This window comes from Trachypithecus francoisi, unplaced genomic scaffold (genome assembly GCF_009764315.1).
Source record: "Trachypithecus francoisi isolate TF-2019V2 unplaced genomic scaffold, Tfra_2.0 Lachesis_group5, whole genome shotgun sequence".
NCBI classification, from domain to species: domain Eukaryota; kingdom Metazoa; phylum Chordata; class Mammalia; order Primates; family Cercopithecidae; genus Trachypithecus; species Trachypithecus francoisi.
Genome location: NW_022681470.1, coordinates 53530792 through 53548093, shown reverse-complemented (window position 1 = coordinate 53548093; position 17302 = coordinate 53530792). Strand labels below are relative to the sequence as shown.

At 35.6% G+C, this 17302-nt stretch overlaps 1 protein-coding gene across 5 annotated transcripts in view; it reads right to left on the bottom strand.

Moving 5' to 3' along the window:
• Positions 1–17302, bottom strand: part of CFH (complement factor H) — a 175052-nt gene that overhangs the window by 63107 nt on the left and 94643 nt on the right. For 4 of the 5 annotated variants that reach the window (XM_033200639.1, XM_033200640.1, XM_033200641.1 and 1 more), the window contains exons 16-21: positions 11715–11897; positions 11063–11248; positions 7901–8074; positions 6634–6810; positions 5053–5229; positions 2671–2853 (exon numbers count right to left, since the gene is read on the bottom strand). In XM_033200639.1, coding sequence (XP_033056530.1) covers positions 2671–2853; positions 5053–5229; positions 6634–6810; positions 7901–8074; positions 11063–11248; positions 11715–11897 — 1080 coding nt within the window. The remainder of the gene's footprint in view (positions 1–2670; positions 2854–5052; positions 5230–6633; positions 6811–7900; positions 8075–11062; positions 11249–11714; positions 11898–17302) is intronic. The other variant, XM_033200643.1, reaches the window with a different exon arrangement.

The window sequence follows — 17302 nt, the reverse complement described above, 5'->3', positions numbered from 1 at the left end:
CTACCTCTTTTCCTATTGATTAGAATAGTTTCAGAAGGAATGGTATCAACTCCTCCTTGTACCTCTGGTTCAATTCAGCTGAGAATCCCTCTCGTCCTGGACTTTTTTTGGTTGGTAGGCTATTAATTATTGCCTCAATTTCAGAGCCTGTTATTGATCCATTCAGGGATTCAACTACTTCCTGGTTTAGTCTTGGAAGGGTGTATGTGTTCAGGAATTTATCCATTTCTTCAAGGTTTTCTAGTTTATTTGTACAGAGGTGTTTAGAGTATTTTCAGGTGATAGTTTCTATTTCTGTGGGGTCGAGGGTGATATCCCCTTTATCAATTTTTATTGCATCTATTTGATTCTTCTCTCTTTTCTTCTTTTTTAGTCTTGCTAGCAGTCTATCAATTTTGTTTCTCGTTTCAGAAAACCAGGTCCTGGATTCATTGAGTTTTTGAAGGGCTTTTTGTGTATCTATCTACTTTAGTTCTGCTCTGATCTTTATTATTTCTTGCCCTCTGCTAGCTTTTGAATGTGTTTGCTCTTGCTTCTCTAGTTCTTTTAATTGTGATGTTAGAGTGTCAATTTTAAATCTTTCCCGCTTTCTCTTGTGGGCATTTAGTGCTATAAATTTCCCTCTACACACTGCTTTAAATGTGTCCCAGAGATTCTGGTATGTTTTATCTTTGTTCTCATTGGTTTCAAAGAACTTCTTTATTGCTACCTTCATTTCATTATGTACCCTGTAGTCATTCAGCAGCAGGTTGTTCAGTTTCCATGTATTTGAGCAGTTTTGATTGTGTTTCTTAATTCTGAGTTCTAGTTCAATAGCACTGTGGTCAGACAGACAGTTTGTTATAATTTCTGTTCTTGTACATTTGCTGAGGAGTGCTTTACTGCCAATTATGTGGTCAATTTTGGAATGAGTGTGATGTGGTGCTGAGAGGAATGTATATTCTGTTGCTTTGGGGTGGAGAGTTCTGTAGATGTCTATTATGTCCGCTTGGTGCAGAGCTCAGTTCAATTCCCAGATATCCTTGTTAACTTTCTGCCTCATTGATGTAATGTTGACAGTAGTGTGTCAACATCTCCCATTATTTTGTGGGAGTCTAAGTCTCTTTGTAAGTCTCTAAGGACTTGCTTTATGAATCTGGGTGCTCCTGTATTGGGTGCATGTATATTTAGGATAGTTAGCTCTTCTTTTTGAGCTGATCCCTTTACCATTATGTAATGGCCTTCTTTGTCTCTTTTCATTTTTGTTGCTTTAAATTCTGTGTTATCAGAGACTAGGATTGCAACCCCTGCCGCTTTTTTGTTTTCTATTTACTTGGTAGATCTTCCTCCATCTCTTTATTTTGAGCCTATGTGTGTCTCTGCATGTGAGATGGATCTTCTGAATACAGCAAACTGATGGGTCTTGACTCTTTATCCAGTTTGCCAGTCTGTCCCAGTCTGTCTTTTAATTGTACCATTTAGTCCATTTACATTAAGGTTAATATTGTTATGTGTGCACTTGATCCTGTCATTGTGATATTAGCTGGTTATTTTGCTCATTAGTTGATGCAGTTTCTTCCTAGCATTGATGGTCTTTACATTTTGGCATGTTTTTGCAATGGCTGGTAGCAGTTGTTCCTTTCCATGTTTAGTGCTTCCTTCAGGAGCTCTTGTAGGGCAGGCCTGGTGGTGCCAACATCTCTAAGCATTTGCTTGTCTGTAAAGGATTTTATTTCTCCTTCACTTATGAAACTTAGTTTGGCTGGATATGGAATTCTGGGTTGAAAATTCTTTCCTTTAAGAAGGTTGAATGTTAGCCCCCACTCTCTTCTGGCTTGTAGAGTTTCTGCTGAGAGATCTGCTGTTAGGCTGGTGGGCTTCCCTTTGTGGATAACCCAACCTTTCTCTCTGGCTGCCGTTAACATGTTTTCCTTCATTTCAACTTTGGTGAGTCTGACAATTATATGTGTTGGAGTTGCTCTTCTCAAGGATTATCTTAGTGGCATTCTCTGTATTTCCTGAATTTGAATATTGGCCTGCCCTACTAGGTTGGGGAAGTTCTCCTGCATAATATCTTGCAGAGTGTTTTCCAACTTGGTTCCATTCTCCCTGTCACTTTCGGGTACACCAGACAGATGTAGATTTGGTCTTTTCACATATTCCTTTATTTCTTGGAGGTTTTGTTCATTTCTTTTAACTCTTGTGTCTCTAAACTTCTCTTTATTTTTTGTTTTTAATGAGATGGAGTCTCATTCTTGCTCCCAGCCTGGAGTACAGTGGCACGATCTTGGTTCACTGAAAGCTCTGCATCCTATGTTCATGCCATTTTCCTGCCTCAGACTCCCGACTATCTGGGACTACAGTTGTCCATCACCATACCCAGTTATTATTATTATTATTTTGTATTTTTAGTAGAGACGGGGTTTTCTCCATGTTAGCCAGGATGGTCTCGATCTCCTGACCTCCTGATCTGCCCACCTCGGCCTCCCAAACTGCTGGGATTACAGATGTGAGCCACTGCGCTCAGCCCTAAAGAGAAAAATTTCTATACTTTCTAACATAAATATTTGGTAGGCAAGCATTCAGCAGAATGGTTGTTCAATAATCTGTGATTATTTTGTTACAAAGAGTGAAATTTCAGACCCATCACACTGATTTTTCCTGGGTCCATGTGGATATTAAAGTACTTACGTAAGCATTTTGGTGGATCTGACCATTGTCCGTTTCTACATGTTATTCGCTTGTTACCCTCAAGTTGATACAAGTCCTGGCATTTGTACTCAACTGATGAATCTGGAGCATATACTGACAATGGGAATGAAGTAGTGTCTCCATTGTCAATAGGTGGAGGGGGGCCACATTTTCCTGTAGAATCTAAAAAACATCATTTCATCACTTAATTTATTGTGAGAGAAAATCAAACTATGAGTTCAAATAAGGCAAATACAAACACAGTACTTTATATAATATGAACAGTTTTGTGATTTCTGCTGAAAGAAATGAATCTTGGAAGAAATTTTAACCATTTAAACTGGAAGTAATGTATTTAAGTTCTTTTCTCCTACTGAAAGAAGACATAAAACATTATGACATATTGTTCCTTACAGTGGAAAAGGATTAAGAAACGTCTTTCTGAATGAATATATGCTAAACATAGAAAACTATGACTGAGGAAGTTTCTTATTTTATATTCAGCATTCTTTGGAGTAACACTAAAGGACAGAGGTTTTTAAATTGATAATGGTTTTTAAAAATCCCATATGAATTATAAAATGGAAAAGCATGATAAAAATTCTTTAAAAACAATGAATATACTTAATAATACATTGGGAGCTGACAGCCAAATAAATCTGGGAACTTGAACAAAGAACAATATAGATTTCCTGCTCTGAAAATAGACTGAAAACAAAAAACTGAGCTGAGACATTCAGAAAAATACAACAACAAATAATGCAGATGCAGAAATAGAAGAAAAAGAATATTGGGCTGGAAAAATGAATAAATAAAGTGATGCCTGAAAACTTCCCATTTTTCCATAAGGCATAAACTTATATTTAAGAAGTTGAGTGAACTCCAAAGATTATACACACATTGGAATTTATACCAGTATACATTTTTTAAAAAAAACTACTTAAAAAAAAAGAAAAAAAAATCTTGAAAGCAGCTATACAAATCTATGCCTTTCCTCAAGGGGATCAACAATTCCAGTGATGGTGAGCTTTTCATCCATAACCATGTGGTACAGCTTTCAAGTGTTTAAAGAACTGTCAGCTTCAAATTTTATATCCAGTGACAGTATCCTTTACAAGCAAAGGGGTAAATATTGACATTCTTAGAGACAAGGAAACCAGGAGAATTTTTCTCCAGTAGACCTATGCCTAAAGATTAAGTAAAGGAATTCTTCAAATTAAAATAAAATGATAAAAGTAAGAGCTTGAGACTTTAGGATACTGAAAAAAATAGAATATTACAATAGATAAAAAGAGGAGTAAATACAACAGGATATCTTTTTCCTCATAAGTTTTTTCCATTATGTTTGATATTTGAAGCAAATAAGTTTAATGTGGTGCTCAATGTATGTACAGAAAATACTAATGGCATTTACACTTAAAATGTGGAGAGTATAAATGGATCTACATGAAAGTACAGTTTCCATATTCCAGTTGAAGATTTTAATGTCCGTACCAGTAGACAGTAATATATTATTACATGTATATAGTATTAGCTAGAGCAACAATTTTTTAAAAGGAGGAGAAAAGCTATACAGGAGATACACTCAAAAACAATACACAATACATATGAATCAAAATTAATCTCCTTAATAATTTTCCCCAAAGAGAAGAATAGGGAAATAGAACTGAAACTGAGAGGAAACAGACAGAAACAAATAAATGACAGGGGCTTAAGTCTTATGCATCAATAATTATTCTAAGTGTAAATGGTCCAAGTGCATCAGTTAACAGATTATGAATGGAAAACTCACTTCAATATAAAATATAGGTAGAGTCTAAGTAAAATAGTGAAAAAAATAGACAAAACATTAATTTTAAAAAATAAAAGTGGGTAAGATACAATTTCCTTTGTTGGTTTCCCTTACTTTATGTCTACATATTAGAATGACCCAGGACTATGTGATTAGACTTTTTATTATAAATACAGTCAGTCACACACTTTGAAATAAAATCCATATACTGAAGATGCCCATATTTATATCACAATCTATGATCTCTCTTCAACTGCCTATTCCATATCTTAGAATGCACACCACTTATGACTGTCAAATGCACATAATGTATCTTTTATTACATGTATTCCTGAGAAGAACTAAGTATTGTAATGCTTAAGATACTTTTTTTCAGGTTCCAAGTCTTTTAATTTGGCAGAATCTTTCTCGAAAATAATATACGCTATTACTTGTGCTCTGTTGACAAGAAGAATTGAATTTTAAGCACCATCAACCATTTATTTGCATTTGAAAAATCTATTAATAAAAATTACTTCTTTTAATTTAAATCAACATATTTTAACCTTGCTATACTCCCTCAAAATATTAAAGGAAATATAATACTCTACCTTTGCATTGAGGTGGTTCTGTCCAGTTTCCATTTACACACATCACTTCTTCATCGCCAAACATTTCATAAGGGCTCCTACATTCATAACGTACTCTCTCACCAGATGCATATTTACTCATCTGTCTTGACACTATATGAGCATTTTGTACTCTGGGAGGATTCACACAGGAAGTGTCTGAATAGGAAAAAAGAAGTAGTTCCACCTCGTGTTCATTTTGAGTAGCATATCAACTAATACAATTACACATATATTTCAAGATGAATTTAAAATAAGTAGATAATGTCTTATCAAACATTTTGTTGATTTTGATAAATTTAAATGTAACATTGAGGAAAAGACATAAAACTATTTTTTTGTAAGGTACAAACTTTGATGTTTTAAATTTCTTCTTCATCCTATGCTAGAACATTGTTAGACCTTTTTTTTTTCCTTCTGGAAACCCGTGTAAATGAAAGTTTTCCTGGATATCTCTCTTTGAGTTTGAGTACAACAAATATTATCATTTCTATTTATTTAACATTAATTCATAAAATGCAAAAAGTCAGCATATACAGATTATGTGGTATTGGATTGTGCTTTGCAATCATCCAGCTTATACATTTTAGCCTCTTAAAAATAAACATAAATAGACATTTTCTTAGCGAATAAGCAAAGAATTAAAAACACATTTTGAAAATGACCCAAGTTAAAAGAGATGAAGGATGGTTAATCAAAGGATCCAAATTGGAGATGTGGAAAAATAAAAGAAAATAAGTCTACAATAATAAAAATAACTACAGATAATTTAATTGCCAATGAATAAGGATACTATGCTGAACAACGCAAAATTCATCAGAGAGTTTCACGTCCATGTGTAGTAATAACAGGCTATAGCAATGCTTCTCACACAGAAGTGTGCATAGAATTCCCTCAAGGGGTTGGTAAAACAGTTTCAGGGTTCTACTTCGAGACTTTTGATTCTGTATGTCTAGAATGAGCTCATGGAATTTTACTTTCATTTCAAACAATCTCCAAGAAGATGATGATGCCACCGGTTTAGCAATCACACTTTGAGAATTATTGAGCTAAGATTAATCATCAAATACTCAGTTCCATCTTTTTATTTTTAGGCATATGCCCATTTTGTTCTGCCCTAGAAACTTAATTTATGTCCATTTTAATGATGCTAGAGGTAATTCTATATTTTATTGCCTACGACAGTCTATATAAATAAATTGTACTTATATATTTATTTTTATATGTATTTATTTTTTGTAGATGGAATCTCGCTCTATCATCCTAGGTGGAATGTAGTGGCGCAATCTTGGTCCACTTCAATCTTCACCTCCCTGGTTCAAGTGATTCTCCTGCCTTAGCCTCCTGAGTAGCTGGGACTTCAGATGCATGTCACCATGCCCCGCAATTTTTTTGTATTTCTAGTAGAGATGGGTTTTCACCATGTTGGCCAGGCTGGTCTGGAACTCCTGACCTGAAGTGATCCGCTCACCTTGGCCTCCCAAAGGGTTGGGATTACCAGCGTGAGTCACTGGGCCGGGCCCATGCATTACATAAATAAATTTTTAAAATTCATCAAAGTACCTCTGCATGTTGGCCTTCCTGTCCATCTGCTATTAATGCATGTTACAGTACTGGGTCCATCCATTTTGTAATTTGTTGGACAAGTGTAAGTCACTTGCTCACCAGACTTATATGAATCCTTCTTCTCTCCCATGGGTATGGCATTTTCAAAGCTAGGTAAACTGAGACAATCTGTTTCTGAAATAGGAAAAATATGTATTTGTTCAGCAAATCTTTAAAAACAGGTTACATACAATGAATGTAATGTATTCTAATAATAGCGATATATAGAATCAATGAATACTGTACAACATTTTTCTTATAACTTGAGAAAATATACTAACCATTTTCTCTTAATTACATTAAATTCTTCTAAATCTATTAAAAATACAAGATAGGAACGATATTAGAAGCCTCAAGAGATATTGGTAGCCGTAGCATTTGAGATTACACATTTTTTGGTTCACATTATTTTTTGTCCATATTTGCCACCTGGTATGGTTAGGCTTTGTGTCCCCACCCAAATCTCATCTTGAATTATAATCCCCAGGTGTTGAGAGAGAGACCTGGTGGGAGGTGATTAGATCATGGAGGCAGTTTCCCACATGCTGTTCTCATAATAGTGAGTGAGTTCTCACAAGATCTGATGGTTTAATAAGTGTTTGGAAGTTCCTCCTTCGCTCACTCCTCTCTCTCCTGCCACTTTGTGAAGAAGGTGCCTGCTTCCCCTTCAATGGTAATTGTAAGTTTCATGACCCCTCCTCAGCCATGCAAAACCATGACCAATTAAAATATTTTCTTTTATAAATTACCCAGTCTCAGGAAGTTCTTTACAGCAGTGTGAGAACGGAATAATACACCAATTATGCATATATTGTATGTATTATTTCCAAATGTTTTGCTGCTGTCAAATGTGAAATACTTATAATAATTTTGAAAATATTTTAGAAAATATGCTTATAGGGAGATTGTTGATAAACTGACAGAAGATTGAATAATGATGACATTGATGAGTAGAAGCAGCTGTGCCCTAAGAACAGAGATGAGAAGTCTGAGACCATACATCAGAGGATGTTTAAAGTTCACACAAGATGATGTGAAAATGAACCAATTTGGCTTATAAAGTCAAATATTTTAATTACTAGAGTTATAATTTCCCACAACAATCTAGAATATTCAAGAAAACCTTATGAAATTCTAGAGTCACTGTTTTCTTTCTTATTGGTACGACTTACACTTTGAATGAAGAATATTTATCATATATATAATAAAATTCAATACACCATACTTATGCATGATGGAGGGTGAGACCATTTTTCTCCTAAGCATTTTGCAATTGCAGGCCCATCAATTCCAAAACCTTCAGAACATTTGTACGTAACTTCTTCTCCATACTGATAACTGTCTGACGTGTGAGCTACAACACCATGAGAAATCTCAGGTGGAGATTTACAAGGAAGGCCTAAAAAATAAAAAACAATGAATTCAGGTTTCACTAACTCAGAAATTTAATTTTATGTGCCTGTTTTTATATTAAGTAGTTTCATTTGAAAATATACAATACAGGAGCTACTATGACATCACAGAGAAGTACACAAATGTTTCCTAAAACCAGCCTTCTGGTGTCTGTCTATCTATCCGACTGTCACCAACTGAGGAAGGACTTGAAACTAAAAGTAACAATATATTTCAGAAAGATATCTTCAATGTCCTGGTAAGCAATGCCTCTGTAAACTTACTAGTGATAATAAGATACACATTGAGGTTTAACGGTTCCAGGTAAAACATAATGTACTGTAGAAAATCAGAAGAGGCATTGTGGGAAGGATGTAAAAGAAGTTTTAAAACATAGTGGCAAAGCAAGCATGACAACTTGCAGAACAGGTTTGGCTGTGTCCCCACTCAAATCTCATTTTGAATTGCAATTGTCATAATCCTTATGTGTTGTGGATGGGACCTGATGGGAGAAAATGGAATCATCAGGGTGATTATTCCTCTCCTGCTGTTCTCATGATACTGCGTGAGTTCTCCTGAGATCTGATGGTTTTATAAGGAGCTTTTCTGCCTTTTCTTTGCACTTCTCCTTCCTGTCATCATGTGAAGAAGGACATGTTTGCTTACCCTTCCACCATGGTCGTAAGTTTCCTGAGGCCTCCCAGCCTTGTGGAATTGTGAGTCAATTGCACCTCTTTCCTTTATAAATTATGCAGTCTTTGGTAGTTCTTTAGAGCAGTATGATAACAGACTAATACAGTAAATTGGTACTGCAGAGAGTAGGGTGTTGCTGTAAAAATAACCAAAATGTGGAAGCAACTTTGGAACTGGATAACAGGCTGGGTTTAGAACAATTTGGAGGGGTTAGAAGGAGACAGGAGAATGTGAAAATGTTTGGAACTTCCTAGGGAATTGGAGGGCTCAGAAGACAAGAAGATGTGGGAACGTTTGGCACTTCCTAGAGGCTTGCTCAATGGCTTTGACCAAAATGCTTATAGTGACATGGACAATGAAGTCCAGGATGACGTTGTCTCAGATGAAGATGAGGAACTTGTTGGAAACTGGAGTATAGATCACTCCTGTTATGCTAAGAGACTGGTGGCATATTGCCCTGCCCTAGATATCTGTGGAACTTTGAACTTGAGAGAGATGATTTACGGTATATGGCAGAATAAATTTCTAAGTAGCAAAGAGCTCAAGAGGAAGCAGAGCATAAAAGTTTGAAAAATTTGCAGCCTGTAAATGCAATAGAAAATAAAACTTCATTTTCTGGAGAGAAATTCAAGCCTGCTGCAGAAATTTGCAAAAATAATAAGAAGCCAAATGTTAATCACCAAGACAATGGGGAAAATATTTCCAGGGCATGTCTGAGGACTTCATGCCACCCCCACCCATCACATACCCAGAAGCCCAGGAGCGAAAAATGGTTTGAAGGACCTGTATCAGATCCCTGCTGCTCTATGTAGCCTGAGGACATGGTGTCCTGTATCCCAGCTGCTTCAGCTCCAGCTGTGGCTAAAAGGGGCTAACATGTAGCTTGGTCCATTGCCTCAGTGGGTGAAAACCCCAAGCCTTGGTGGATTACATGTAGTCTTGGCCTTATGGGTACACACAAGTCAAGAATTGAGGTTTGGGAACCTATAACTAGGTTGCAGAGGATATACGAAAATACCTGGATGTACAGGCAGAAGTTTGTCGCAGGGTTGGGCCCACATGGAGAACCTCTGGTAGGCCATTGAGAAAAGGAAACGTGGGGTCAGAGCCCTCACACAGAGTCCCCACTGGGGCACTGTCTTGTGGAGCTGTGAGAACAGGGGCACAATTTTTGAAACCCCAGAATGGTAGATCTATCGATAGCTTGCACTATATTCCTGGAAAAGCCACAGACACTCAATGCAAGCCCATGAAAGCAGCCAGGAGGGGGACAAAGCCACATCTGCCCAAGGCTGTGAGAGCCCACCTCTTGCATCAGCATGACCTGAATGTGAGACATGAAGTCAAAGGAGATAATCTTGGAACTTTAAGGTTTAATGACTACCCTATTAAATTTCAGACTTCCATCAGGCATGTAGTCACCTTGTTTCAGCCATTTCCTCCCTTTTGGAATGGAAGCATTTACCCAATGCCTGTGCCCCCATTGTACCTAGGAAATAACTAGCTTGCTTTGGTTTTACAGGTTCATGGGCAGAAAGAACTTGCCTTGTCTCAGATGAGACTTTGGACATGAACTTTTGAGTTAATGCTGGAATAAGTTAAGATTTGGGGGACTGTTGGGAAGGCATGATTGTGTTTTGAATTGTGAGGACAAGAGACTTGGTATGGGACACAGTGGAATGACAGGATTTGACTGTATCCCCAACCAAATATCAATTTGAATTGTAGTTCCCATGATCTCCACGTTTTGTGTGAGGGACCCAGTAGAAGATACTTGAATAATGGGAGCAGTTATCCCCATGCTTCTGTTCTTGGGATAGTGAGTGTGTTCTCATGAGATCAAATGGTTTTATAAGGGGCTTTTCCCTCTTTGGTCAGAACTTCTCCTTCCTGCCATCATGCATTTGCTTCTCCTACCACCATGATTGTAAGTTTCCTAAGACCTCCTCAGCCATGCAGAACAGTGAGCCAATTAAACTTATATATATATATATATATATATATATATAAATTACCCATTATTGAGCAGTCCTTTATGGCAGCATGAGAATAATACAGACAAGTTTAATTTCACTAGATATTAATTTTTAATGCCAGTATAAATAGTGACTCTATCATGAACAAATAAAATTAACATAAATAGGGTAGATTCCATCATGCAAAAAGTATTTTAATGGTATAATGCATAAATAATTTTATATAGTCAGTAATCTCAATTATTCTTTCCCCTCATTTGATAACAAGAGATTATTTTTAATGAATTCTACTGTAAGCAGAAATTGAGTATTCATATTGTCCTAACCTTCACACTGAGGTGGAGTACTCCATTTTCCCATGTAGCATGTTATTTCATTTTCTTCAGATAGCCAGAAACCATATTCACAAGTATAACTCAATTTAGTCCCATGTGCATAACTTTCTTGTGAAGACCTGGATGAATTAATTGTTCCATGCTCTATCTGAGGTGGTTGTGAACATGGAATTTTTTCTAAATGAAGAATGAAAATCAAAGGGTCAAAAGCAAATAAAATACTTAAATTGAAATATAAAATCAAACACTATTTTGGATTCTAAAGTGAGTATAATTTGAACAAATAAAATTATTTAAAAACAAAAACTTATTAGAAACTTGCAAAGATACATTCCTCTACCATATATATGTTACCATCCTCTTGTTCAATAATCCTCTTCATTCATGTCTTGTTCATCATGACAATTAAAATATGCATAAATGGAACTGTTATCTAATATTTACAAAATATTCCAAACATTTGGCTGCATTTTATTCAAAAAACTGAAAGAGTGGTGATTGATTAATGTGCCTAGGTCCTAATTTATTTGTCAGGATAAAGTAACAGATATAGAGAAAGAACTTCTCTCTTGTTTACATGAAGCACAAGAGAATATTAACCTCATTTGAAAGAATTATGTAAAATAAATTACACACTACTGACCAACACAGTGTGGTATTGACTGCCATCTTCCATCTTGGCATGTAATTTCTTCACCTTCTTTAATTAGATAATTTTCTTGGCAAAGAAGAGATACTTTTTCTCCATCCCGATAATTCAATGTGGTTGTCATATTGCGAGAATTGGGAATCTGAGGTGGAGGTGGGCATAACTGTATTTGTGCCACTAAAAAATATTAAAAATATAAATAATTTTATAATAAAAATTAAACATAAAAATATTAAAATTAGGCTTTTAGTTTAAAAATAACAATTTATATGATTAAAATAGAATCAATAGAAAAATTCAATAACTATGTTTCATAAATTATCACATATTAATTATGATGTTCTTGTATGTAGATATTATACTTTTCAACTGTGTAACAGTGACATTAAACAATAGAACTTTTGGCTTGTGTTCTCATAGACTTTCTTGTAGTTTTTTTGTATATATTTTGTTTAACAAATTTTGCATAATTTATGTAATATCAATTTCAATTATTTTGAGCCTTTAGAAAGTTTTAATAGAATTACACACTCTTAAGTACATGTATTAAATAAAAATTGATATATATGACCAAATACATTAGGATTGGATTAAAACCCTCACAAATTTTCTGCCAATGGAATCTTATTAGCCAGAAGTAGAATTATATTTAGTTAATAATCAATTTGGTACTGACACTTGGCCAATATAAGCATTAAATATAATCATTAGTATTTATAGTGTGCTATTTAAAACTTGAAACTCCAATAGAATTTTTATTTTCTAGCTTATCTGTACTGTTTAGGGATATTTAAATGGATGTTATGCACCCAGTTTAATGCATTGCACAGCCTGGCTTTAGTTATATAATCACATATAAAGACACCTTTGTAAGCTCACAGTTAAGCTCTTGTTAAACTGTGATAAACCAGAAATATCTTATTTTTTCATAATATGAAAATGAAGCATGTCCCGTTTGACGAGGGAGTTTAGAAGCATCTGGCAGCATTCAGCACTTTATAATCCCTTGATCCTATTTTCTCCTATCATAGAGTATGCTCTACTTCACCTAAAGCTTTCTGTCAGCATACTCCAGGAAATCATGGCAATGATTTCAAGAGTCTGACATTTTGTTATCAATTCAGGGAGATGTTTGGGTGAATAAAACTTCATTAAAGGTTATTGGTAATGTCAAGTTTTCTTTTTTCACCTATGATAATTAAAGTATTTCATATTTATCAAAAGTATTTTGCCTATTTCTGGTTTTCAATATTTTAATATGTTTTCAACATTCTCATCAATTTATTTTTCTTAAGATTAATGATCAACTATTTATGCTTGAATGATTCTTTCCTTCTATTTTTGTTAGGTGTATATTCCCATCTACCTTCTAGATCTCTGTTTCAGCTGTATCCCATTGATTTTAATGTGTACGACAACCATTATTATTTAATTTAAAGTATTTTCTGAGAGTAAGCAATTGAGAAAGAAATTATTTAACAAATTTGTGAGATGGGCAAATAAATTTAAAGAGCATTGTGACCCAGTATAGCCTAATTCTACATTTCGTGTGTATGAATATTTTTATTTGTAAATAGAACCGTCAGCAAGGTAGACTATGCGCTGTGCAATTAAAAAACGGAGTGTTTCAAAATATTGAAAATGTCCCAGTATTCTTTCACACAGCATTAAATTAGAAACCAGAAAAAAATCACTTATCTAGATACAACAAATATTTTGACATTAAACAATAAACTTCTATATAATTGATCATCAACAGACAAACCACAAGACAAATGAGAAAATATTTCAAATCAAATAAAAATGAGCTCGCTCTCTCTGTCTCCCAACACACAGAACATACACACACGCGCACACACACACACACAGACATGTGTAACATTTTGGAACACAGCTAAAGCAGTGCTTAAAAGGTTGGAGCTTTAAAGTTTTATATTTTCAAAGTATGATATTTTATGACCATGTTTTCATTTTTCACCCTAAGATTGAGAGAAGTGAAATTAAAATTGAAATCATTAGAAGGAAGAAAACAATAAAATCAGTGAAGAAGAGAAAACAGACAAAGAAACATAGGAAAGGGAGAAAATTAACAAAGCTAAAATTAGTAAAATATAAGAAAGCTAAAAAATAGAGAGCAATGGAGAAAATTTAAAGGTATTAAAATTGGTTTTTGGAAATATTAATAAAATTGAGGACAAAGTAAAAACAATGATCAAGATTTTAAAAATGATCAATATTGAGTATGAAAGAGGGCAGTGACATCAGCAAGATGGCAACATAGGAGTCACCACTCTCCCCTGCACAGGCACACTGATTCAATGACGATACTGGAAACAATTCCCTTTATGAGAAATCAAGAAACCAGTTCAGAGCTTCCTGCAACCCCCCTAAAGTAAACAGAGAACAATATATTTTGGCTGCTTCTCCCTCAGAAAGGAAAGGTAAGAGTTAACGAAATATTTATCATCCTAGCTTTTTGGGGAGCATTCTAAAGTACTGGTTTCTCTCTCGCTTGGGTAGGAGCACTTAATGATACCTGCAATACTCTAGTTTCCTGGGAGTAAAATAAAGAGCTAGGCAGGGGGTGATGTCAGCAACATGGCAGAAGTGGAAGCTCCTGACTCTTCCTCCATCCAAGAATGTCCTAAACAGATATCTACTCATGAATGAACTCATTCTAAAAGAAAATCAAAGACCAATAAAGGGACTCCTACTTACCAGGCAAGGAAGAAAACATTCACATTGAACAAGTAAGAAAAGTTACAACACAATGGAGCATGGACCCCAGCCTTGTTCACTGTACCACACAATTAGAAAAGGAATCTCAAAAAACCCAATTTCTCCTGTGGAGAGGAGTTTATGGATCTCACATAAAGCATCCAAAGTTTAACTTTCCTGTTCTTTGGCCTTTAATTCACTAATTTTGGAAGCAGAGGAGATTAGACACATGAGAGTCTCTCTAGATCACAGGAAAAACAGTGGTATGATACAAGTGCTGAAGAGCTTCCAGAAATTTCATTCCTTAATAGCAGTTCAGAGAAGGGGCTGAAGTCTGAATTCTAAAAAAGTTGCAGTCTGGATTATAATGAACTTGCATCAGGCACTTCTCTAGCCGGTTCCCATGACTCACCCCAGTGACAAATCCAGGTACATTAATCGGTCTTAGAACAAGTCTGTCCACACAAAACTTGAGTGCTGTAACTTTTACAACTTTCATTCAGGGACTGTATCCTAAAGCTCTTAGTTCTGGGAGTAGAGGACACAAAATATATCCAGAGTCTATCTAGAACACAGAAAAAAGAAATGGCAGTTTTTTATGGGTGTGTAAGCACTTCCAGGAGCTTCATTGCCCAAGAGCAGTGCAGAGAAAAGGTTTTTAAAATGCAGCTCCCTGTTTATCCTCAAAAAGGTTTATGTCATCCATCAAGTGCTGCAACCTTTACAGTTACCTCCAAAAGGACTCCTCTTAAAACTCTTAATTCTCACAGCAGATGATATTAGAAAAATACCAGTTTCCATAGATCTTAAAGCAAATAGGTAGTCTTAAAATGCTATGTAAAAACTCCAGACACTATGCCAAACTGGAGCAGTGAAGAAAAGGGAAGAGAAAGTTCAATATCCATTTCTCTGTAGAAACGGCTTAGGGCACATACTTCCACTGGCTACTTAAGGAACTGGCTTCTAGCGAGCTTGCACAAGGCATGTAATGATGCAAACAAACAGTAATCTTCCTGCAGCCAAATCTAAAGTTTGGCACTTCATGAGTCTCACCCCAATGATAAAATCAGATTTATTCATTCTTCCTGGACCAAGTTTAGACATGCATTCAAATGTCATTACTTCTATAGCTCCGACTCAAGAGATTGTCTCCTTAACAAACTCACACTGGGAGATGATAGAGATTTGCATTCCTGAAAGACCCTACGTCTCAGAATACAAAAAGCTGGTAATACAATGGACTCATTTCAAGCAGCTACCTCTTCAGGATCAGAGTATGCAGCCTGAATATTAGTACAGGCATTTGCCACAGATTCTTTACTTGGTGTAATACAGAGAGAGTGAGAGATTAACATGTACATTCACTTTCACTATGAAAGTAGAAAGAAGTAAATACACAGACAAGGGCTCAGTATTTTCAGCTACATCTAGACAGCCTGGCTCCTAACTTATTGGTACCAAGTCCTGAAAAGATGTGGTGCATTCTAACCTCCAGGGGGGCACCAAAACTAAGAGACAGCAGTCTGAACAAAGACTTGAGAGGCACATGAAAATCTCTGGCTGGAAAAATTAGTGAGATCTTTCTCCTATATGAAGCCAGTCTGATGAGACTGAGAAAGGCCATTGTCTTATCTATTGCATAGAAACATAGTGAGTTAAAGGAAATAAAGAAACAAGAGAATATACTCCAAACAAAAGAACAAGATGAGTCTCCAGAAATTAACTTGAGGAAAATGGATATAGGTGTTTTACTCAAGAAGGAATTCAAAATAGTGGTCATAAAGATATTCACTGAGACCAAGAGAGCAATGTAAAAACAAATTAACTACTTCAACAAAGAGGTAGAAAGTATTTTTTAAAATACCAAACAAAAATAACAAATTTGAGAATACTATAACTGAATGGAAAAGTTTTAAAGAGATATGCATCAGTAGATCAGATGAAGTAGAAGAAGGAATTAGTGAACTTGAAGGCAAATTACTGAGAATCACAGAATCTGAGAACCAAAATAAATAAATAAATAAAGTGAAGACAGCTTAAGGTCCAGATGAAATATCACCATGTGGAATAATGTATGCATTATCAGCATGTTAAAAATAGAAAGAGACACAAAAATACAGAAAATATATTTGAAAAAACAATGATAGAAAACTTTCAACAACTGGGAAAGAAATAGAAACTCACATCCAGAAATCTCAAAGGATATCAAATAAGTTTAATAAAAGACAGTCATTTAAAGACATAACACAATCAATTATCAAAATTTATAGATGAACTGTTGAAAAAAGCCAGTGAAAAGTGAATGGTTACATAAAATGGAATTTCCACAAGACTATTAGTGGATTACTTAACAGAAACCTTGCAGGCCATAAGGAAGTGGAATGATACACTCAAAATTCTGAAAGAAAATAACTGCCAATCAATAATTCTAGATTCCACTATTCTTTCTTAAAAACAAAGGAGTGATAAAGGCTTTCTGAGATTGAAAAAAGCTGGGAGCACCCAAGATGGCTGAATAGGAACAGCTCCAGCCTCCAGTTCCCAGCATGAGCAACACAGAAGATGGTTGACTTTTGCATTTTCAACTGAGGTACTGGGTTCATCTCACTGGGGTGTGTCAGACAGTTGATGCAGGTCAGTGGGTGCAGTCGAACCAGTGAGAGCTGACACAGGGTGAGGCATTGCCTCACCTGGTAAGCACAAGGGGGAAGGGAATTCCTTTTCCTAGCCAAGGGAAGCTGAGACACACAACACCTGGAAAATCGGGTAACTACCACCCTAATACTGTGCTTTACCAAGGATCTTAGCAAATGGCACACCAGGAGATTATACCTCATGCCTGGCTGGAGGGTTCCATGCCCACG